This window comes from Geotrypetes seraphini, chromosome 4, assembly GCF_902459505.1.
Source record: "Geotrypetes seraphini chromosome 4, aGeoSer1.1, whole genome shotgun sequence".
NCBI classification, from domain to species: Eukaryota; Metazoa; Chordata; class Amphibia; order Gymnophiona; family Dermophiidae; genus Geotrypetes; species Geotrypetes seraphini.
The window spans coordinates 18,383,222-18,408,173 of record NC_047087.1 but is presented as its reverse complement, the minus strand read 5'-3'; the positions used below and the strand labels follow the sequence as shown (position 1 = coordinate 18,408,173).

Sequence of the window (24,952 nt, the reverse complement as noted above, 5' to 3'; positions counted from 1 at the left end):
TTTAAGGTGCCTTTGATCCTGCATGCATGAAGGCAAATAAACAACCTGAAAGTGCAGTAGACAGTCATGAGAGGTGCTACAAGATTTTCTTGTCCCTCCTTCAGCTTGAGAGAACTGATTTAATGGGCCAGAGAAAGGAGCCAGTAACCCTTGCTACCTGTACTGTGTACCTGAGAACAAAGGGCCAGATTCTATAAACGACACTGCTCTGCGCGATTGTCAATCAACCACTAGACGCTGCTTGTAGAATTGTACCTAGCGGCACCTAAGTGGACTTAAGCATCACTAGGCACCGTTGAGGTGAGCCTAATTTACCAGTGCCTATCTTGTATGCCTAGCAACGCCTACGTTTACCATGCCCATTATGTGCCCCTAACCAGCCTTCTTTTCAGGTAGGCATCATTAAGTGTTTGTTGGTGTCTCGACTTAGGTGTTCTGCCCAGAACTCTAGATTTTTTTTTTAATTATTATTATTTATGTTGATTAACTTCAGTGGCACAGTCAATTACCACACCATTTAAGCTAATTAACATAATTTGGGTTTCACACGGGTTTTAGTGTTTGCAATCAGGGTGCCTAGCAATGCCTAAAACATAGGTGCCTTTGCTCCCCCCCCCCCCCCCCCCCGCACTTTATATTCTAGGCAGGGACTAGAAGCTCTGATATTTGTGGGGCTCCTAATAGTAAAGCAGGAATGAGGGGCAAGAGGATAGGGGTATCCAGCTTGGATACACAATACTTGGGGAAGTTTGGTAGAGATACCAGAGAGGGGCATGAGGCAGTGAGATGGATTGGCAGGAGTGAGGAGAGGAAAGGATTTTGGGGAGCTCCAAGAAATGCTGTGTGAGAATTTATCATCTCTGTGTGTGTCTGTAGAGATGTAAATATATATTTTTTTTAACTTCAAACAAAAAGCTGTTGCATTGTCACAAACAGTTAAGTGGATCTGGTGCCAGTATATGCTGTGTGTGCCATATGGTGTTCTGCATTCTGTTTTATGGTGTTCACAGTTTATAAGTATGCAGTGTTTAACTAACACAGGCCAGCTGCTTGTCCCCTGGATTCCATAGATGGCATCCAAAATTGCATGGGCATCTTTTTTTTTTTTTTTACGTTCTTTATTCATTTTCAAATTGAACAACAAGTGCACAGAAGAATATTCTATTCAAGTTATTGCACAATAGCACATTAATCTCTACCACATAATATTCTAGTGATATAATAACCCCCCCAACCACCCACCCTTTATCACATTTTCAGTAAGAATAAACACACATATTATATAGCATATTTTAACATATTATCTATAAATTATTCCCAACTCCCTCCCCCCCTTTAGTGTGCTGAAAAGGAAAAGATTTGATGACTATTCACGCCAATGGCCCCCATATTTTTATAAAGTTAGTATATGTCCCTCTTTGTACTGCTATTGCTCATTCCATTTTAAATATATGGCACAATGAATTCCACCAAAATGGTTTCTGTGATTTTTCCAATTATTGGTTATATGTTGGATGGCAACCCCTGTCATAACTAATAAAAGCTTACAGTGTTATTTGGCATGATGATGAGGAAAAAGAGTGCACGGGCATTTAACGGAGTAATGAGCCATTGACCATAAGTGGACACGAATAACCAATTATGGTTAATTGGCTCCAATTAGGATTTGCGCATGCATCTTGCTAAGCACTATTCTATAAAGATTCATACTCAGTTCAAAAGAGATGTTCACTAAAGATGCACACAGTATTATAGAATTCAGGGGGATCCACACTTTAAACTGGCACACCAGGATTTACACCTAGTTTCAGTTGGTGTAATTCCTCACACCTAAAGTTGAGCAAATCTTGGCATTACGTGCTATTCTATAGAGGGCACCCATCCCAGAGAGCCCTTTACAGAATATCATTCAGTGCTATTTTTTGGGCAGCACATTTTGAGCAGATGCACTAAAGCCAGCGGTCGTTGCTAAACCTGTTTTAACAGCTTTACAGATGATCACATTTGCTGACCCGATCTAGAAAACAGCTTATCGCCTGGTTTTCTACACGATTGCTCATTCCCCGATCCGACCATGCAAATAAGTTAATTAATAATAAAATGCCATGTAAACTAGCTCTAACATGGCTAAAAAAAAGTGATCACTTTTAGCCATCCAATACTGTTTGAGACTACTGCTCAGAACTCCCGGAATTGTCTGTTTATCATGTATATCCGGCTGAAGTTTAATAATGTCACACTCATTTATCCCATTCCTTGTGCAATGTTTAGTCTAATTTGTAACATCCAAAGTCTGTGATCTAACTGTGTCTGTACTTATGTGTACCTATCTAACAAATTGTTTGTCATCCAGTTGTACATGTACTCTTATAACCCATTCTGTGCTCTTCTGAGAGGGCGGGATAGAAAACCCAATAAATAAAGTATGTTAAGAGCAGTTTTGTGTTTTCTCAGATAGGCTTCCTATAGTATATGCTGTGTTTTTTTCCCACAGTTTGGGGGTTGAACCAGTTGATAAAGATGCCATCAAACAGCCACCCCGTAATGCCAAGGATGCAATTCTTAGTAAATCACTAATACTGAAAATCCTCATCTCTGCTGCTGTAATCATCAGTGGCACCCTCTTTGTCTTTTGGAAAGAGGTAAGCATGATCTTTATCTGCCATCATTCACTATGTAACAATGAATTCATTCAGTCTGTGAGTCTAGATTCCCTGCCCCTGTTTATATACCAGGCCCGGGCGTTCCTCTGCCGCGTTGCTGATGACATCATCAGCAACACGGCAGAGGAACGCCTGGGTGTGAGAAAGCCATGATGGGGCCTGTGCTGCCGACATTGTGGCTTGTTATAAGGTACTGTATTTCGGTCTCGCAGTTGGGGGTTTGGATGGGTGGGAGAGATGAAAGGGTTAGCAGAGGGAGGGTTGCGCAGTGGGGGGATGGGAGCGATGAAAAAATGCTCCACAGGGGATGGGAGGAAGGAAGGGATAGAAGCTACAAGGGTTCTGATGCACAAGAGGAGGGAGAGATATAGGCTGTAAGGGTTCTGCTGCACAGGGGGATGGGCTAAAAAAATACTGCACAAGGGGATGGGTGAGAGGGGAGGAAAAATGCTGCACATGTGGGGAGAGAAAGGAAATAGGAAGAATTGGGGTGGAGGAGAGGAAGGAAGAGATAATCATTGTACATGGAAAAAATTCCCCGAAAATAAGACCTAGTGCCTTTTTTGGGCTATAATTAATATAAGACAATATCTTATTTTCAGGGAAACACGGTAAGAAGAAAATTCATGGTCCAAAATGGGAGGCCTGGGTTAGTATATAGACATTTCAAAAAAAAGGACTTCTTTTATTTCTCTCTCTCTCTGTAACAAAAAAATAGCTGAGTGCAATAAGAAAATTTGGCTTCTAGATAAGCTTATGATAGAGCATAAAAAAAATTATGCAACAAATATATAGGGGATAAATATTCTTTGCAAATTATGATGAAATTATGACATTACTTGCAACTATTTGGCACGGGTTTTTATGGTGCGAGAATGTTTCTCTGAGGACAAGCAGGCCGTTAACGTTCTCACATCCGAGTGATGTCATCCAACAGAACCTGGTGCAGACACTGGCTAGTGTATATAGCAAGTAGAAAATTCTAGCAGTATCCTACCACACGTGGTTGCTGTCTCACCTGACACATGAACACAGGTTCCTCAGTCTGTCTTTTTATCTGCAGAGATGAGAGGTCGTGATCTCTCTTCAGTATGTATAAAATATTTTTTCAGTGCCTTCCTATGTGGGTTTTCTTCATTTACCTCATAGTTTTGGTTTTTAATATCTTTCCTTTTTATTTGATTAGTTTTCAGCTCTTTATGTTTTTCTTTTATTTCACGCAGCTCTTACGCATCTTTTACACCTGTGCACAGAGCTCAGCTTGAGCTTTGCCCCTTTTTAGTTCATAAGATTGAGAATTTTAATTTAGTTGCAGTTCTTTTTTTGATGTCCAAAAAGACCCCCTCAGTGGCTTCAAGAGGTGCACCCAATGCAGCTGGATGATCTCGATAACAGGCCTGAACAATTTGCTTCAGGTGCCCTGAACTTAACCATAAGCCTAACTCTTTTTCTATCTGTCTAAAAATACAGTTGAGGATGCAGAGAGCACAGCAATTTCAGCAGGAGAAATCTTTTGGCTCCTAGAAGATTGATACTGCGTAATCAGTGCTGAGAAACACTCGATAGCCACTGAGAGTGCATCTTTGACAATGAATGTCAGTAGTAGGCCTTGAGACTAGTCAACATCAGACCCAATACCGAGAACGCTTAAGGGTTCAAATTTTTCTTCTTCAGTGCCAAAGGACTACAACACTGAATGTCAAGGAAAGCCAAAAAAGCATAGGCATCAGTCACCTTTAAAGCGAAGTGCTGAAAACACTGGGGCATTGGCGTCGCCAGTCCCTAAGAAGCACATACACTGAGAGGGTAGCTTCTCCTTTTTGGCGAGGATGCCAGTGCGCCAGACTCTAGGCAGCCAAGTTCAAGTTACCAAGTTCAATAACTTTCTCACGCTGTGTCTGAACTAGAGAGTTGCGCTGGGACAGAAATCCCACCCATTCCTGCCCGTCCCTGCCAGAATCCCCTCCGTCCCCGCAAGGAATCCTCTCCGTCCCTCCCCTAAAAGTTACCTGTCCTCATAAAAAGCAGCAATTGCTTCAGACAGTTTTGATTTTTTTTAAGTCTTAGTTTATTTAAACAGACAATAAAATACAATATAAACAAATAACAGTGAACAGAAATAAGAGATGCATACATCACCGGAAAGAATTAGAATAGACATTAGGTCATGTGACTGTAGGGTCGACCATTTCTTGTTAAAAGAAATAAGAGAGTTGGATTTTTTGGCAATATGAAGCTCATATCTGTAGAGCAAAGAAATCTGGTTCCACCATCTGGTATAGATAACTTGTGAGAGGTCCTTCCAAGATCCACAAATGGTTTTTAATGCAGCAATGAGTAAAGAATCAAACAATACAGCATCAAAATCATTTAAAGCAGAATTGAGAGTGGCACTTTCAGGACAATGGTTGCATAAGAAAAATGTGCCAAAACTGAACTGGAAACCCTAAAGCAAACTCAGCAAGTACTTCATTTTGTACTAAACACAATTGGAGGCTTCACAATTGGTGGCTTAACCATGAGAGGGGGCTGGGCCTCCCACTTTGAGCTTAGCCCCCTTCAAAATGAACATCTCCCTTGCTGTAGCTGGTGGAACATTTTGTTTTTCCATCATCTTGGTCCCAATCTCTGCTTTTGTCTATCTTCTACTAATTCTCTTTCCAGGCCTCAGGAATCCCGGTTCCATTCCTGGGGGAGATCCCTGCGGGAGTCCTGTGAGCCTGGGGGGATCCCTCCAGGGGTCCCGCAATCCCCGTTCCCATGCAGACCTCTAGTCTGAACCCGCTCCCCAGACTTTGCTGATGCCTATCCTCAATGAGCGGTACCAGGCCATGTTCGGAGAGGAGCTGGCACAAATGTTTCAGCTGCACGCTGTTCAGGCATCAAGGGAGCTTGTGCCAGTTGCAGCTCAGCCTTCTTCCTGAGGCCTAAACTCTGCTTGTGGAGCGGTCTTTGACACTGGCACCTTGCAGGTGTTGACATTGACCTATGTGGTACCCAGAGCTGGATTAAGGCATAAGCAAACTAGATACATGCCTCAGGTCCAAATGATTTTAGGGGTTCCTATCAGATGTGCTGAGGACTCGGGAACCTTGGATTGCCTACTGTCTGCATTTTTTAAGGATGCTACAAATTTGTAAATTACTAGGCTAAGTCAGAATGATGGCTAAACTATATGGATATTTTTCATAATTTAGCTCTGTAGCTCTCTAATCCCTCCCCCTTCCAGGCAGAGACTATGGTAGAATCCAGCCAATGGGGAGACTTCTAGTCAGAGGAAGGTGGGGCTGAGCGGCAAGGGCTAAAAAATAGATGGAGACTGAGCCCTGTGTGGGGTTTTGGAGAGAACTGTGGAGCTACTGAGTATTCTGGGGGTATGGGATTGTTGAAAGAAAGTAGGAATTTAAGAAGAATGGGAGAAAGAGTGAAGGGTCTGATGCAGCCTGAGGAAAAGAATGACAGAAAATGCAAGAATTTTTAATAATGATAGTGAGAGAGTGTGTGTGCTTGTATATATTTCTGTTTCATTTAAATTGAGCTTTCCTTTGAAAGTCTGTTACTATCAAGGTACCTAGGTGCATACTAAATGAAGGGAATTTACCCAGCTAGCTATTTAGTTTCAAGGATAAATTCTTTTGAACACTCTTCTCTCTATATATGAGAGTAAATCAAAAAGTGAAGACAAAATACATTTCCAGAGCAGTAGGTGTGTCATTCTGAACAAGCAGGTAATTCCCCCATCACCATGAGCTCTGCAGAAGAAATAAATTCCGGATTTTTTTTCTGTAACCCTCTTACTTCCCTGGAAGCTCTACTGTCACCTATAGTTTTTCTTTCAGCACGAGAGCCTGAAGGAGTGTTTCTGTTCTGCTGTTCCCTGTTTTTAATTTTACTCAGTGTTTTTCCGTTAATTTTTGACAGTTTCAGTGTTCGGAACTTACCGATTTCAGGGTAAGCTCTGCTTGCGTGGAGAAGCAGCAGACTGAGGTACCTTCTGGTACCTGTTGGCCAGCCTGCAAAAGTATTTTTGGAGCTCAGGACAATCTCTGCTTACCATCCTTCACCTACTGTTTAGCAGGGGTTTGATCACAGACTGTTAGGCCTCCATAGGAGCTCAGCAGTGTCTCGCAGGGTGCTGGCTGTGTTTTTGTCTTCCCTCCCCCTTCTTGTGGCACATCCGTTGGTCCGCAGGGGTAGGAGTTTAGTCAGACATCGGGTCTGACTGGCAGCCCGAAGATCAGCATTGGAAAGGACTTTCAGCATGAGGCAGTGATTTCTTCTTCCTTTTCCAACTATTGTACAGAGCTGAAGCAGGCTGCAGCACTTTTCCAGCACTGGGCACAGTGAGTAAGGCTGTTACAGCCTATAAGGTGAATTGGGGGTGGGAGGGTCTGAAATTCTGATTTTTTGTGATTTCTGCATGTTCCCCCTCCTGAAAAATCCTAAATTTACCAGTTTGTAATCTTTGTTTGGTAGTTTTTTTCAGCAATTTTTTTTTTGTGCCAAAAGCCTGACAGTGGCCATCTTGAATTTTTAGTGATCTTTTTTTCAAAAGTTCCCTACAATTCCAAATTGATTCTTCTGTAGCGCCTGGTAGACTGGTATAGTCCTTATGAATGGGTTATATACCTCACTGCTACCAGCAGGTGGAGACTGAGAACAAACTTGTATATCAGGATAGCTTCTTCCCCTCTTACAATCTAGTCTTCCTCAGTCTCCATTAGCAGATGGTAAGACTAATTTGGCTCCCCTCTTAGTACTGTTGGAATTTTGTTTTGGACTCCTGGGTTCCCCTTTTGTGCTGGATAGAACTTGGACGGTTGTGCTGCCCGATTCACGATTCAAATCGATTTACCCCGCCAAAAAATCGGCCTCCCGATTCATTGACTGACCCTCCCCACTCGACCTCTAAAGCAGGAGCGGCAGCGCTGCCTTTTGCTGGCCTGCCACTCCTGCTTTAAAGGACGAGTTGGGAGGGTCAGTTGGGAAGTGGCTTACCCGCTGCTGTGCTCTCCATCTTCCTCCTGGCCTCCAGAATCAATCTCTCTAACTTCAGCAGCCTGCAATAAGATCGCTGGCGCTAGCGATCTTTGCAAGCTGCTGAACAGCTTCGGAGCGTCTTCTCTCTGCCGCGGTCCTGTCCCTTCTCTGATGTCAGGGGGGGTGCAGCCTTCCAGGGGAGGGGGGTACAAGACTTCACAGGAGATAGACAGGCAGGCCTTCAAAGGGGGTGGGACAGGCAGGCAGGCCTTCGGGGGGGATGCAGGCCTTCAAAGGGGGGGACAGGCAGGCAGGCCTTTGGGGGGTTGCAGGCCTTCAAAGGGAGGACAGGCAGGCAGGCCTTCAGGAGGGATGCAGGCCTTCAGGGGGGACAGGCAGTCCTTCAGGGGGGATGTAGGCCTTCAAAGGGTGGGACAGGCAGGCAGGCTTTCGGGGGGATGCAGGCCTTCAAAGGGGGGGGGACAGGCCTTCAGGGGGCACAGGCAGGCAGGCAGGTCTTCGGGGGGGATGTAGGCCTTCGAGGGGGGGGACAGGCCTTCAAGGGGGGAACAGACCAGGGGAGGGGGTCCCTGGTGTAGAAATGCACGGAGGGAGGGAGGGGAGGGAAGGGGGGTTCAAAGAGACGTGCATATGCCTGACTTTGGAAGGGAAGAAATAATGGGTCTGAAAATAAAGGAGATGAAGAGAGATGATAGACAATGGAATTTAGGGAGGGAAGGAACAGAAAGGGAGAGAAGTTGGACACAAGGGATGGTGTGGAGGGGGGGATAGAGATACTGGATAGGAGGGTAGTTGGAAAAGAAAGGGAGAAATAGTGGACCCTGGGGTGGTGGGGAAGGAGGGAGAGATGCTGGATGAAAGGGTAGTTAAGAAAAGGTGGATCTGTGGATGGAGATGAAAAAAAAGAACGATGCCAGACCTCTGGGGGAGGGAAGGGAAACAGAAGGGGAGGACAGAGATGGCAGATGGATGGTTAGAATGGAGAAAGAAGAAAGAAGGAGACCCTGGCAAGCAAGTTATCAGAAGACAACCAGAGCCTGGGACCAACAAGATTTGAATGACCAGACAACAAAAGGTAGAAAAACTAATTTTATTTTCCCTTTTGTGATTACAAGATGTCAGATTTGAAAAGTGTATCCTGCCAGAGTAGGTGTTAGACCGCAAAAGTGAGCTAGGATTTAAGAGAGAGAGGAAAAGTCTTTTTTGTTTGTTTATTTTGTTTACATCATAGCGCCAGTGTGGTTAGAAGAAGGCAAAGGGGGTGAAGAGGCTATAAACTAAACCCTCCAGGATGTTTGAAAAAAACAAACAAACACCCAATTGGGCAAGAAAATTGAATCGAATCGAAAAACCAATTCAGTAGGCTGAATCGAATCAAAAAAAATTTTTTTTCCTGAATCGGGCAGCACTATTGGATGGGTCCTGTTTGAGAATTCGTCTGACCTCGGGGGTGTTAAACTCGGCGGGTCTCGTACTGGGTTCCTCCCCCCACCTTTCTCCACCTCCCCACATTTTTGTAGAGGTGCTTCAGCTGGCAGCCTGGCCCCCTGGTTGGTCAGGCCTCCAGCTTTGAGAGCTGTAGAGTCTGTTCTGACTAAATTTAAAAAAAAAAAAAAGACAAAAAATCCTGAAGTGTGCCGGTCTAAACTGCCTTTTTTCTGTATTTTCTCATCTAACCGGCACTTTTCTTTCAGCTAGGGCATTTTTTTCAGCACAATGAGCTCTTTTAAATGGAAAAAATGCTCATTGTGCTCCACACGCGAGGTACTTGTGGCCGGCCTGTACAAGCATTGTGCAGGCCGGAGCACTGGGAGAGCCTCGTCAGCAACTCCGCCACATATACCTCATGAATTGGCTTCGGATCGCGGAGAAGCCCGGGCTTCCCCAACGCCCACATGGAGGGTTCCCCAGCCGCCGATGGTCAGGATTCCCTCACCGCCGAAGCAGCTGGGGATTCCCTTTTCGCGTCGGTTGGTTCCTCGGCCTCAGTGTCGAAAGTCCCAGGAGCTCCGATTTTGGCAGTTTCAGGTCCAATTTCAGCAGGAACCTCCTTCATTTCTGTTACCTCAGGTGACCTTCCCCCTGTTCTGGAAATTCGGGGGCAAGGTATGGCAGGGAGTCTCTTGGGACCGCCGGGGGTTTTCCCCCTGAATTTATGTTGGCACTGTGTAAAGCTTATGTGCTGGCGGCTGGAGATTCCGAGTCCACTCTGGGGATTTTGGGGGGGGGGGGGATTGCCTCTACGTCTTCCCCGGTGCGGCCCCATAGAGTGGCAATTTTGCCCCCTCTACTCCTCTCTCATCTAAGCGCCCGAGGGTTTCTTGTGATGAGAATTTTTGCCCAGAGGAGCAAGATGTTATTGATAATGACCTGGACCCTTGGGGAGATTTACAGTATCCTCTTGGGGGGCCAGATTCCACCAGCAAGGGGTTCAAGAACCACCCCCTGCTGGCGAAGATGAGTCTGTAGGGTGCATTTTTAGTGGGAAGAGCTTCATGAGCTAATTCTTCAGGTATCCTCAGTTTTTGCACTTTGAGAACACCATATCGGAGCCCCCACGTACGGTGGACTCCTTGCTTAATGGGATCCGCTCTGCTTCCTACTCTTTTTCTATGCATCAGGATATTTGGGACATTATGCTCGCACAGTGGCAGGTCCCGGAAGCTCTCTTGCATTTTGCATGCTCCATGGCTCGCCTGTATTCCATTCCTGAAGGGGCTAGGGACACTCTGAAGTCGCTTGTGGCGGACTCGGTGGTCTTGGCCATCTCTAGGACATACCATGCCTGTTGAGGATGGTGCGGCCTTGAAGGACCCTGAGGAGCATAAGTTGGAGTCCCTCCTTAAACAGAGTTTTGATGTGACAGCTCTGGCAGTCCAGGCGGCGATGTGTGGCAGGCCGGTGGCTCGGGCGTGTTTTTGCTGGGCCGAACATGTGCTTGACAGTAATTGTGAGGATTGGAAATTGCTAAAGCGCAAGGTGGCAAAGATTGAATTGAGTGCTTTTTATCTTTCAGATGCCATATATGACCTCTTGCGAGCTTCTGCCAAGTCATTGGCTTTTGCAGTGGCAGCTCACTGTACCTTGTGGCTTCGTGCTTGGTCGGTGGATTCGGCTTCCAAAGCTAAGTTGACAAAGTTTCCCTTTAAAGGATCTTTCTTGTTTGGTGAGGACTTGGATAAGTTGGTTCAGACTCTCACTGATTCTAAAGTACCTCGTTTGCCTGAGGATAGGCCTAGGCCGCTGGCTTGAGGTGGTGCTGCTCGTGGGTGTGGGCATGATTTCCGCTGTTTCCGCCCTGGCCAAGGGGCTGCTTCTTTTCAGTCTCCTGGGCTCTGTAGAGGCAGGTTCTTCCAGCGCATGCAGTCCTTTCGTGGGGCCCGCAGGGGTGCGGGTAGCATCCCTGCCACCTGTCTTGCCCAATGACTCCTTGCTAGCGCCATTCTTGGTTCCAGTGGGCGCCGGCTGCAGGATTTTTATCCAAAATGGGCAGATATCACGTCTGATCAGTGGGTTCCAGAGGTGATTTGGGACAGCTATGTTCTGGAGTTTGCCTGTTTCTTGCCAGATCGTTTTCCTGCTTCTCCCTCACAGGTGGCGTGAAAGCAGCAGGCCTTTCGCCAGACCCTTCAAAGATTGTTGGATCGCCACATGGTAGTTCCAGTTCCCCCGCAGGCGTGGGGCACCAGTTGGTACTCTATTTACTTTGTGGTGCCAAAAAAAGAAGGGACCTTCCCATCATCGCTTCCTGCACTTTGAGATCTTGTGGCAACACTATCAGTTCTGTGCACTTCCCTTTGGTCTGGCCACGGCTCCGCGGACATTCACCAAGGTGATGGTGGTGGTTGTCGCAGCAGCATTGCAAAAAGAGGGCATTCTAGTTCATCCCTATCTGGATGACTGGTTGATTCAAGCAAAGTCATTCCAGGAGAGCACCTGAGTCACGGCCCGGGTGGTGGTGTTTCTGCAATTGCTGGGATGAGTGATCAACCTTTCCAAGAGCCAGTTGTCTCTATCTCAGCGCCTGGAGTATTTAGGAGTGCTGTTCGACACCTCCTTGGGGAAGGTCTTCCTTCAGGAGGCCCAGGTAAGCAAATTGCAATCTCAGATTTGCCTGCTTATGGCGTCCTGGTGTCTTCGGGCGCAGGATTTCCTTCAAGACTTGGGGGTCAATGGCAGCTTCCCTTGATGTAGTGAGGTGGTCACAGGCCCACATACATCCTCTTCAGTGGTGGTCGCCTCAGAGGCACAGTCTGGATCATCCTATTCCGCTTCCGGGCTTGGTGTACAAGAGGTGAGTCTGGATCAGCCACAAGTGGATGGTGCTGCTCACGGATGCCAGTCTTCTTAGTTGGGGAGCTCAGTGTCTAGGTCACTCATCTCAGGGCACCTGGTCCACGGAAGAAGCTTCTTGGTCGATCAATGTCTTAGAGACCAGAGCCTTCCAGCCCTTTTTGATGGGCAAGTCAGTCAGGGTTTTTTCAGACAATGCCACGGCGGTAGCCTATGTCAATCATCAAGGGGGCACCCGGAGCACTTTGGTGGCACAGGAGGTGGCTCTGCTTATGGTCTGGGCAGAGTCTCATCTTCAGGACATTTCAGCCTCCCACATAGCCAGAGTGGAGAATGTTCAGGCGGACTTTCTCAGTCATCACGTGCTAGATCCCAGAGAGTGGTGTCTAAGCCCCGTGGCCTTTCAGTGCAGTCTTGGGGTCAGCCCTCATGGACCTGATGGCTACTAGTGTCAACATCAAAACACTCTGCTTTTTCAGTAGTCGCAGAGATAGTCAGGCCGAGAGCCTAGATGCTCTGGTTCAACCATGGCCAACGGAGAGGCTGTTGTATGTGTTCCCTCCATGGCCATTAGTGGGCAGAGTTCTTCTCCGCATAGTTCGATATCCAGGCCTTGTGGTTCTTGTGGCTCCAGATTGGCCCAGGCAACCGTGGTATGCAGATCTGGTGAGGGCATCTGGTGGTGGATCCTCTTCCTCTGCCTCTCTTGGAAGACCTTTTGACTCAGGGTCCCTTTTCAATGTTTGATCCGGGTCTCTTCTGTCTTATGGCTTGGCTCTTGAAAGGGATCGCCTAGGTAAGAAGGGGTATTCAGATAAAATGATGTCAACTCTCTTGGGGTCCCAGAGGCTTTCTACCTCTCAGGCTTATGTGAGGGTTTGGCATCTATTTGAGGAGTGGTGTGCGGCGCGTAGAGTGGTCTCTTTTCATGCTTCCTTGCCTAACATCTTAGAGTTCTTGCATCTACCACCCTTTCTGTAAAAAAAAAAAAAAAAAATTACTCCTGAGCCAGAATATACTATAGTAGCTTCTTGTTTTTGTTTGCTTTGGTAAGATTTGAATGGGTACTTTGAGCATAGAGTTGTTTGTATTTGGAAGCTGTAAATCTTCCTCATGAGTTAAGCTTTGTCCATAGACAATTAGAACAGGAAAAGTAAAATCATCTTGATGTAGTAACCCTTGGCTTTGTTAGATTGTATTGTGGGTTCTTCCCTCCACACAGCCAAAATCAGTGCTAGGATCTTGGCACCCTTAGCTTTCATTCAGGACTGCCAGAGACTTTTGTCCCCTTTTTTTTAAATAAATTTATCTCTTACTTTGTAGTCTGGTCATTGCAGGAATGGTCCTTCCTGAATCCTAAATCACTCATAATAATGACTGACTCCCTCATTCCCTAGCCTTGGTCCAAGGGCTGTGAATGTTGTCTCCACAGAACAGCCAGCCCTAGCTGATGCAGAAATTGAACCAGGATTTTGCTGAAAGGCAGTGCACAATGCTGCTAAACTAAACTAAACTAAACCTTAAGTTTATATACCGCATCATCTCCACGGAAGTAGAGCTCGGCATGGTTTACAAGAACTTAAAAATGAGAAAGGGTAGGAAAAGGTTTACATAAGTTTATAAATCGAGTGGAAAAGTAAGGGAAAGAGAAGAGCCAGGTTTTTTAGTTGCTTGCGGAATAAATGGAGGGAGCTACTGAACTATTAGACCAGTTCAAAATTATTGTGCTTTGTTTTTCCTATTTTCACATTTGACCAATTGGTTTAGGCCTACTGCTCCCAGTGTCATGTATGGATTTCTTCTGGATGTGATACCATTGGTACTGATTGATTCATTTATTCAATTTTCTATACCGTTCTCCCAGGGGAGCTCAAAACGGTTTACAAGAAGTTATTCAGGTACTCAAGCATTTTTCCCTGTCTGTCCCAGCAGACTCACAATCTGTATTTGTTCCCTGGGGGAGCAAAGCTGATGAGAGCTCTTTCTTTATTTAAAAAAATGTATATGAAGATAACTTTCTGCCACAACTAAATACCAGGAAAATAGTGCTGACCTCCAGTGTAGAGAATGACACGGGGACAGATACCCACAGTTAATTACAGGGCGGGGACAGGGAACGTGTCATTCTCTAAAAGCTTGAGACTAGTATCAATATGTTAAAACTTAGCACATTTTAGGCAATTAGCAACTGAATTCAATGATCAAAAAAGAACTGCAGAAGCTGCTTTTGGATTTAAACTACTGTTAAAGGGCATCATTTGTGTCTTGTCTGCCTTTGAGGTGGCAACAAGAGTCTTTACTTTAACCAACAGTGAACACTGTAGATGAGTACTTTTGCAGGGTTAATGACTGAAAGCATTTGTCAGCTGGCACTGTAGACTCTGAGCCTTTAACTTAAACAGGTTTTTCAAGCCCTGTGTTTAAATATTAATTTGATGGGCAAATTTTCAAGCCCAATCAGAGTTGCATACATCTATTTGCTCTGGGGCTAAGTGCAGCTTTCTTGCCAATGCTGTTAATGAATCAAAAGAGAAGAGCTGTACAATTTGAGCTACCCAAACAATAACTCTGTCTTTTCCCCTTCTTGTGGTTTTATGTACTCTGTGCTAGGGCCCAGGACAGAAGTTAGAGAGGGGATTCCAAATTCTACCAGCAAGAGATGCTGCCTCCAGCTTCAAACAGGCTAGGGAGATTCCTGTAGGATGGAGGTCTGGCTGAACCTCACTAATGCTGGCCATGCTCTAACTTTCTACTGCCCCTCTCTTCAATTTGCTCTTGTCTTTTCTGTGACTACACCAAATGCCTCTAATGAATCTGCTGGTACAGCCAGCAGCCTCACAACCTTAATTTTTATTTTTAAATCTTTTATTATTTTAAGAAAAATGACAACTGTCAACCAAGACAATAAATTAAAGAACAAGAATCCTAGCCCTAAGGCCCCCCCCTCCCATCCCACACGCAAAACCTTAATTTGAAGTCAAATGTGGTGCAATACCTGTTCCCTCTCAGGAATGTGTTGGTCGTAACTCTGAAAGCTGTGTGCCAAGTCCTGGCAGTGCTAACAAAAGCATCTGGAGTAGTGACCCATCAAATGCACGCAGAACATTGGTACACCGACAGTTCCACCATGACATTTGTGCGCTGCCCCCAATGCCTTCCCGTTTGTGCTCTGAGGGGGGATTTCCAATGCGCTTTCAACTCGTGCTTTCAACTCGCGCTCTCTTCCCAAAGCCTTCCCATTTCCGCTCTTCTGCTGTTCTCCTTCAGGGGGATGTCGACGCGCTCTCAATTTGAAGGTTGCCGCAAACCCTCCCCCCCAATACACTTACCATTGTGCCCCGGAAATCCCGCTCCCTTATTGCGCACACTTGTCCGTGTGCGCATTTGATGGAGCGCAATTGTCCTGCACACTATTGATGGTGTACCATCTGGAGCATGGGGGATGTGTGTTGCCATGCTCAGGAGGAGTAAGTTGAGCTCTCAGGAGGGGAGAAGATGAGTGGTTGTTGGGGAATGAAAAGAATCTTAAGGGCAAGGAAGAAGGGCATGGAAAACTCTAGAGGCTTGAGTAAAAGGGGGAGAAGAGAGGGAAAGAAAAAATCTTCCAGCCCTAAAACAAAAGTCTGAATTCTACTCTTCTCTCTCCTCCTTTGTTATATTTTTCATTTTCTGTCAACAAAACAGGATTCTGTCAGGCACCTATCACTAAGGCAGAACAGCCACAGTTCAAAACTAAGCATAAAATTTCTGAGCAGGCCTACCCATTCACCTCGATTCGGTTTTCCTCTGTCAAAAAGAGACAAAGAACAAAATTCTCCTATTTACAGAAAGGTTCAACTATGTGCATTTCCTGATTGTCATGTTTTATTCAGGGCACATTAAAAAAAAGGTTAATTCTCCATCAAGAGTAGGATTCAGTAAGAAACACAGTAGAATCTCAGTTATTTACAAGTCTTGACGGAGTAACCGCCCTCCTACAGCCAGTTGCGCTGATGGTGGCGGAGAATTCTTGGTGGGCTATGTCTCCAGTTTCAGAACTGCTGCCCTCCCCCTTGGATATTGAGGAATCTTGACAGCAAACCGGTATCCTGCAGTATGGGGGGAAGTGGCAGATACTAGCACCTGAACATTCTGCTCCTTCCCCTCAAGGTCCTGTTTTGGCCTGCCAGGGGAGGAGAATTATCCACAATGACCTGTTTTATGGTCCTCCTCCAAATCAAGTAGGTATTGCTTCGATCTACATCCTTGTCACGACCCTCATCAATGTGACTACCTCCCCCTACTCAGGACTGACAGTAGGTACTATAGGGGAAGCTTAAATCAGCTCTTCAGCTCCTACCACCCTATCTTCCGTGGTTCCGATGGCATAGGAGGTGCTGTACCACAGTTCAGAAAAAGCCAGATCACAGCACACAACACACATACCTTGATTTATTTAATAGTACTCTTCGGAGTCCAGATCCTGCACTTCTTTGGTACTTTTTATCTTGCCATTTTCAAAACAGCATTAGCTTGCTGTATTCTCTCTCAGCGCAAGTACAATATGTTGCTGTTCAATATACAGTGGTACCTCGGTTTACGAGTGCACCGGTTTGCGAGTGTTTTGCAAGACGAGCAAAACATTTGCAGACTTGGTGCCTCGTAAACCGAGCGCGCCTCGATTTGCGAGCGCCTCGATTTGCGAGCACCCCCCTGCGAACCGGCACCCTCCCCCCCGCAATCCAGCACACACTCCCCGCCACCATCGGGCATCCCCCCGCCGCGACCTGAGGTCCCCCCAACCCACCCGAACCCTCTTCTTACTTTGATGTAGCCTCTGCACCTGCACCAGCATGTCCTGTGCTGGTGCCCGAAAATCTGCCTCCGGTGCTGGGCCTTGAGCATGTGCGCATGCTCAAGGCCTGAGAGTTCATGTCCAACGTGAACTCTCACGTCCAACGTGAACTCTAGGATAGGTATCCTGCAAATAACAGGATGGTTGGATAGGCTGCAGTGAGCTTGGATGGCATTCTAGCAGTTGGAATCTAGGACAGTACCAGGTAGACTTTTTACGGTCTAAAGCTCAGAAATATTAAAGAAAAAAAACCAAGTTAATTTAATCATGAATTTATAATGTGTATAACTAATTGGCAGATTAGATGGACAATTCGGGCCATTATCTGCCATCATTTACTATGATAACCCTGCTTAGAAACATATTTGATCTTCTTGTACCTTCCTCTTTGCTAACTATAGACATCAATTAGCCTTAACATTGGTTTTTTCATGATGTGGATAGATCTGAGCCATCAAAGAAAGGGGACAGAGGATGTGACTTGTGTGAACTTTTTCAGCACAATCTAGTCCAGTGGTTCCCAACCCTGTCCTGGAGGAACACCAGGCCAATTGGGTTTTCAGGCTAGCCCTAATGAATATGCATGAAGCAAATTTGCATGCCTATCACTTCCATCATATGCAAATCTCTCTCATGCATATTCATTAGGGCTAGCCTGAAAACCCGATTGGCCTGGTGTTCCTCCAGGACAGGGTTGGGAATCACTGATCTAGTCCATTTACCTCCATATATCCAGTGTTAAAACTCAGCTTTTAATAATAATAACTTTATTCTTTAACTCTCTCCAGACCGCTATATGATCATACAAGCGGGTATATATTTCATTATGACCAGCAGGTGAATACTGAAACAAAACTGTGGAATAGTACATAATAGGTACCTTCCCCTATTCCTGCCAGTCTTCTTTCAGTCTCAGCAAGTGTGAGGAGCTGTACCCATCTCCCTTGGTAGGGTTGTTGGAATTTGTTTAGGGATCCTGGTCCCTGTTTTTGTGCCGGATTGAACTTGGGTGGGCCATGTTTGGGGGTCCATCCAACCTCGGAGGTGTCAAACTCAGCGGGTCTCATGCTGGGTCCCTCCCCCCCTTTCTTCCACGTCCCCAACATTTTTTTAAAGATGCCTCAGCAGTAAGCCTTGCCCCCTAATTCAAGCAAGGCATACTGCTTTGAGAGCCAGTGGAGTCTGTTCTGTTAAAAAAAAAAAATCCTGAGGTAGTGCCGATCTGAAGGGTTGGTTTCCCTTTAAAATTGCTGTATTTTTCAGCTAACAGGCACTTTTTCTTAGCTAGGTCGCGTGTGGAGCAGTGAGCACTTTGCAGGGGAAAAAGTGCTCATTCTGCTCCAGACGTGAGGCACCAGCAGCTGGCCTATGCAAGCGGTGTACAGGCCGGTGCGGTAGTGGAGCTCCGTCGGCAGTGGCTGTAGGTGCCCAGAGCTCCCCACCACTAGTGCCTCACGAGTCGGCTGGGTGCAGTGGGGAAGCCCAGTCTTCCCTTTCTGCCCACGGAGGGATTTCCTCAGCCGCCAACGGTGAAGGTAAAAAGGATTCCCTTACCGCCGGTTCAGCTGGGGACTCCCTCTCAGCTGCTTCTTTAACAGCTGATGCCTGCTTTAGCGGCGGGGGCAGTTCAGGCTTCCCAGCCGCTAGAGGCCCTGGAGGGGTTATTTTTGGTTGGAACTTCGCCATTTTTTACAGACAGGCCCCTCCATTTTGTCTACAATCTCAGGTGACCTTCCCCCTGCATTGGAAAAACAGAGGCAAGTTTCTGCTGGGTCACCTGCTGTGGCGGTTTTGTTGGCCTTTCATGGGTTGTTACGAGGTCAGCAGCTGACTGCCATTCCTGATGTCATTCGCTTCTTGTGGGCGGCCAAATTGCTCAAGCCTCCCGGGCGGCCGTCAGTTCCCTCTTGGGATTTGAATCTGGTCTTGTCTGGGCTTGTGCGCCCCCCTTTTGAGCCTTTGGGCGCCTGCTCGTTGAAGGACCTTACTCTTAAGGCAGTCTTCTTGTAGGCTATTACTTCTGCTAGATGTGTTTCAGAACTGCAGGCTCTCTCTTGTAGGTCTCCTTTTTTGGAGTTTTCTAGGGAGCGGGTAGTGTTGAGGCCTGTTCCTTCCTTTCTGCCAAAGGTAGTTTCTCCTTTTCATATTAATCAGGCAGTGGTCCTCCCTGTGTTGGATAGTCGAAAGGGATCTTCTGAGCAGAAGAAGTTGCGCAAGCTAGATGTCTGTCGGGTTCTTCGCACTTATGTGCAGAGGACCCAGGAGTTCAAGAAATCAGATCATCTCTTTGTCCTTCTTTCAGGTCACCGTAAGGGGGATGGTGCTTCCAAGGCTACCATTGCGCATTGGATCAAAGAAGCTATTGCGTCCGCATATCTTCTTCAGAAAAAGCTTGTTCCAGAATTTCTCAAGGCTCATTCCACTCGGGGTCAGGCGACGTCTTGGGCTGAGTCTTCGCTAGTGCCTCCAGTGGGCATTTTTAAGGCTGCTGTTCGGTCTTCCTTGCATTCCTTTGTCAGACACTACCATGTGGACATTCAGGCGCATCGGGATGTGGTGTTCGGTGAGCGTATTCTGGTGTCGGCCCTTTGGGGGGTCCCACCCATGACGGGGACTGCTTTGGTACATCTTGCTTGTAAGATCCTATATCGGTCTGGAGAGTGCTAAAGAAGGAGAAATTAGGTTTTTACCTGCTAATTTACTTTACTATAGCTTCTCCTGATTAGTAAAGGACCCCACCCTGTCTATTGTCGTGTTGTTCATGTGGCTGTTGCGCATGCAGATTTTGTTTTTTCTGCGGGTTCTAATATTTTTCTAGGGCCGGGGAGAGTTGAAGAACAGTGTCTGTGTCTCAGCTGGCATAGCTGGTGAGCTGTGGGGACATTTTCTTGCTGGGATCTCTTCTTTGCATTTTCCAACAGCATTTGAGTATGTTAGTAATTACTCCTGTTCGGAGTCTTGTTTATTTCTGTTTCAAGTTCTTAGTTCTGCTTGGCTGTTCGGCAGACTAATAGGATAGGGGAAAGTACCTATTATGTACTATTCCACAGTCTCCACCTGCTGGTCATGATGAGATATATACCCGCTTGTAATATCCTATACCGATCTGGAGAAGCTAAAAGAAAGTTCAAGGCGGTTTGCAGCAAGAGAAACTGAACAGTCAGTGAGATATACAAATCATAAGAAGGACATAATAAATAAGCTAAAACAGTAAAAACTTAGGTTACAAATCTATCAAATAACTGCATCTTTACTAATTTTCTGAAAGAATAATAACATGAAACACCTGGAATAATTTTACCGAGCCAATCATTCATTTTGCCTGCCTGAAAGGCAAGGGTTCTATCAAGAAATCTCTTAAAATGACAGGTTTTACTGTTGGTTATGCAAATAAATGAACTTGGCATGTAGACTTTTTGGAACCATCCAAGAGAAAATGGGAAGCCAAATAGACTGGAGACATAACCAAATATTGATTTAAAACAAATACAAGCAAATTTGAACAGGACTCTCGCCTCCATCGTCCACCAATGTAGTTTTTGGTAATAGGGACTGATGTGCTCCCATTATTTTTAAACCAAAATTAACCGTACTGCTGAATTTTGTATTACTCGTAATCTTTTAAAGATCTATTATGCTGCTTATGCGCATTTCACTGATTTTCAGCAGACAGTTGTTTGCAATCTCACTTGTAAGTTGTGATGATTTTATAAGTTATAAATATTTTGGTGCAGTACTTAAGCTGGCAGAATCCCTGTGATTTAGTAGATGGAACGCAGAATTATGTATGCTGCATAGAGGTGATACTTTTATTAGATTAATGAATGTTTTAAGGTGCAAGCATCCAGTATACTTATAGCAATCTGTTTTCCATTTGAATTTTCAGATTCCTGATGGCAAAGTAACACCTAGAACCACAACCATGACCTTCACTTGTTTTGTCTTTTTTGATATGTTCAATGCTTTGTCTTGTCGCTCTCTGGTGAGATAACTTTCTCTTTATACTCTTCTCATATTATAGATAATTTAATTCTTGCTCTCAGAGTTGGCTGTATTCTTAATGAAAGATGAGTATGTGTTGTGAATATTGACTTCTGCCAAGCGGGTTTGATGGTAAAACTTTGAAAGTCAAGCTCCCCCAGAAGTCACTTTATATCTCAAAACATTTAAGGCGCATTTCCAACATTTAGGAGATACTTATGTTCCTGTCCATCCACTACCTGGTTTACCATCCCAGCTGATGTAAAAACATAGGAAACAGAATCTTAAGAAAATAAGAATAGCCATACTGGTTCAGACAAATGGTCCATCTAGCCCGGTATTCTTTTTCCACAGTGGCCAATCCTGGCAGAAACCCAAACGGTAGCAACATTCCACGCAGAATCCCAAAGAGTTGCAAGATTCCATTTTCTATATCAGCACCTTTGTAATGTTCCATGGAAATAGTAGCTGCAAAATAACATAGAATCCAAAGCTGACGGGGAGGAGGGGGGGAAAGATTCATCAGCAGCCGCAAATAGTGTTAGTGCATGCTAAACACTAAAGATGTCCATTGCTGGAATTCCCTCCTTAATGCACATACGCTACAGGAGAACTGATTGAAATTTTTTTCTTGCATTTTCAGACTAAGTCTATATTTGAGATAGGACTTTGCAGAAACCCCATGTTTTTGTGTTCTGTGCTGGGATCAATTCTGGGACAGATGGCTGTAATCTACATTCCTCCATTACAGAAGGTCTTCCTCACTCAGAATCTAGAAGTACTAGGTAAGGTAACCAAGCACATTAAAAAAGGAGAGGTGACATGGGGACGTTATGGCCTCTGCAGCCCCCCTCCTCATTGGCCATTTTTTTAGCTATTCTTTCAGGCTGCATATTTCCTTCAAGGAGTAAAGAACACAGATTATATAGAGAGAGAGATTTCTCATTATGCTTGATCTGATACTTCCATTAAAGCAGTAAATAGTTAAATTCTAGTTAGAATCAAAATCAGGAAGAGAGCTCATACAATACAAGTAATAAAATCGTTTGGAAGCATTGGATTATTGCAGGTATACGGACTTTAGGAGATGTTATTTTAAATGGTAAACTGCTTGATTTTTTCCCAGTTGCAACATAAATATGGTCTAAACAAATCATAAAGCTTTAAATGGTTGCAGCTGAAGCAGGCTATTCAGGAGGGGTTCCCTGAATGGAAAAGTCTCAAAATCAGTATAGTCTGGAGTTCTTATGCTTTCAGGCGGATTTCTTGGGACACCAAGCCGCACAGTGGTATAAATTGATATCTGGCTTGGACACGCATGAGGAAGGTCGGCTAACAGAAGAGCTCCCTGAAAAAAGTCCTTGAAAGAAAAAAAAAAAGTTACTAAAAGTGGAGATTTAAGAATTATTTAATGATAAATAAAGAAAAAAACGCGATGGCTTCAGGAAAACAAAATAAAAATGATTTTGCGGTCTCGGGAAGCAGCAAGAGAGCAAAGCCTGAACAAGAAATAGGATCAAAAACAGGAGATCCAGAAGTAATGAAAGAATTGAAAGAAATCAAAGAAATGCTTTTACTTCTTACTAAAAAAGTTAACAATTTAACTGAAGATGTATCCACGTTAAATAAAAAAATGGATTTAATGGAGTTAAAGTGCAATGACATGGAAGAAAGATTAATAACAGCTGAAAAAGAAATTTCTAACAACATAAATGAAAAAAAGAAAATTGATTTGCTTACTAAAGAGTTGGAGGATCAATCGAATCGTGAAAGAAGGAGTAATATTCGTCTGATTGGTCTCCCGGAAGGAGCAGAGAAAGGAAATCCGGTGGCATTTATAGAAAATTTACTACCTAAACTACTTCCTCTAAAAACCAAGTACCCCATAGAGATTGAAAGAGCACATAGAGTGCCTACAAAAAGATCAGGAAGGTATCAAGGACCGAGGCCACTGATCTTTAAACTGCTGCGCCACCAGCAGGTTATAGAAATTTTTCAACTTGCAAAACAAAATAAAGGATTACAATTTCAAGATGCCCGCATTCATTTTGTTCCAGACTTTGCAAAAAGTACGGCGATCAAAAGAAAAAAGCTCCTGGACTTGAGACCACAACTAAGAGAAATGGGAGCAAAGTTTGGTATAGTATACCCGGCTAATATGAAAGTAACTATTGCAGATAAAACTTTAACTTTTGACAATGCAGAAGAGCTACAAAAATTTATACAAAGCCAAGAATTACCAATGTCTCCTTAATTTCTCTTTATTATATGTTATATTATTTTAACTGGAAAAACTTTTATTTTATTTTATGATATACACTTATTAAAATAATATTGTTTACCCATAGCAACGATTTAGAATGTTTTTAACCTTATTCAAAATTACACTTCAACGTTCTTTATGCTAATGATATGGCCTGGCTAAGTATTCCATAATGGAATGAAACAGTTAAGGCATCAGCTGAATTCTATTGATCTCAATTATAATTTTTAATATTAGGAAAAACTGTATGCGAATTGATTGTAGGATGGAGCTTCCTTCCTTTAAAATAGCAGTAAGACTATTTGAACTATATGCATGTGACTAATTTAACCCCTCAAGCAAATTGAAAAGATAATCAGTATTTCAACATCTTTACTATTCTTTAATACTACAAATACTACAAATCCCAGACATCAATGCGAAAGAATCTGCGAATAAGAAGACTTCACGAAACCGGAAAGAGGAATTATAAATAGGAGATGTTATTTCTCGAATGGATATTAAAGAATTACTTCGCTGTATAACAAACTATTAAAATAAAATATGAATGGAACAGAAACAAAGACCAACTTATATCTTAAAATTGAACGACGAAGAAAAATAGAAATCACCTGGAATACAACAAAATGTGATAAGAATATTGAACTGGATATAAAAATATAAAGAGGCGGTGAAAGAAGAAGGAATGATTTTCTACGAAGAAGGAAGTACTGAACATTAAATATTAATAAATAAAGAGCACGATATAAGAATAAAAGAGACTTCTGCGTTTGAAGGGGGGGAGCTCTGGAATATAATTTTTTTTTTTTTTTTTTTTGTCGCATACTTAACCTATACCTTATATATCTTTTAATCTTTTCATGTTTTTAAAGATTAATATTATAGAAAACAGTATATGATTGGGTTTGACATAATGAAAGATTATTTCATTTTAATATATATAAGTATAATATGATTATACAATGTGATATTTTTAAATTTATAAAATTAAATATATTTACATAAGATTTAAATTAAGGTCAAAAATAGTAATGGAACATATAATTTGATATACAGGAACCATAGAAGGGAACTTAAAATATAATCTATATTATATGATTTATTAGACTTAGATTAAAATAAGAGTGTATTGAATAATAGAATAATAAATTAATTTAAAGTCTATATTAACATAAAATCTCAACCGGATTTATAGAAATATGAAATGTCAAGGAAAATATTAATTATCTTTAAAACTACTATAATATATATGACTTATTTGTGAATCTTAACAGATTTGGACTTTCAGGGAGTGTTTTTTGATACCGATCTAATATGTGTGTTGCCAAGTGTGCACTGCTATTAATTAGGGGGGAGGGAGGGTGGGATGGGAGGAGAGGGGAAATGGGAATGGGAAATTATATTGTTACAATGTATGGATATCTGATCGTAAAACTTATATTACATTTAAATCAAAATAGTTCTAAAATTTTAAATGGATATTAAAATATATACAATTAATGTCAATGGTTTAAATCATCCTATCAAAAGAAACAAATTATTAGGATTTCTCCATAAGCAAAACGCCGATATATACTTTATACAAGAGACTCATCTCTCAGATAATGAATCTAGGAAGTTAACAGGGGGTTGGATATCAAAATGTTTCTATTCACCTGCTTTAGGAAAAAAGGCTGGGGTAGCGATCCTGATAAATAAGAAATGCACTGCAAACTTTAAATTAATAAATTTTGATCCTTCAGGAAGATGGGTACATATTAAAATGGATTTGGGAAGTACAACCCTTGATTTATTTAATCTTTATGCTCCTAATTCAAATCAAAAGGAGTTTTTCAATCAAATTCAACAGATATTACTACCACTGGCTACTTCTAACTTAGTAGTAGCTGGAGATTTCAATGCTGTAATGGATCCAAT

At 43.6% G+C, this 24,952-nt stretch overlaps 1 protein-coding gene across 3 annotated transcripts in view; it reads left to right on the top strand.

Annotated features, from left to right (window-relative positions):
- Positions 1 to 24,952, top strand: part of ATP2C2 (ATPase secretory pathway Ca2+ transporting 2) — a 265,125-nt gene that overhangs the window by 226,854 nt on the left and 13,319 nt on the right. For 2 of the 3 annotated variants that reach the window (XM_033943177.1, XM_033943175.1), the window contains 3 exons: positions 2,495 to 2,642; positions 20,678 to 20,773; positions 21,416 to 21,557. In XM_033943177.1, the coding sequence (XP_033799068.1) occupies positions 2,495 to 2,642; positions 20,678 to 20,773; positions 21,416 to 21,557 (386 nt within the window). The remainder of the gene's footprint in view (positions 1 to 2,494; positions 2,643 to 20,677; positions 20,774 to 21,415; positions 21,558 to 24,952) is intronic. The other variant, XM_033943178.1, reaches the window with a different exon arrangement.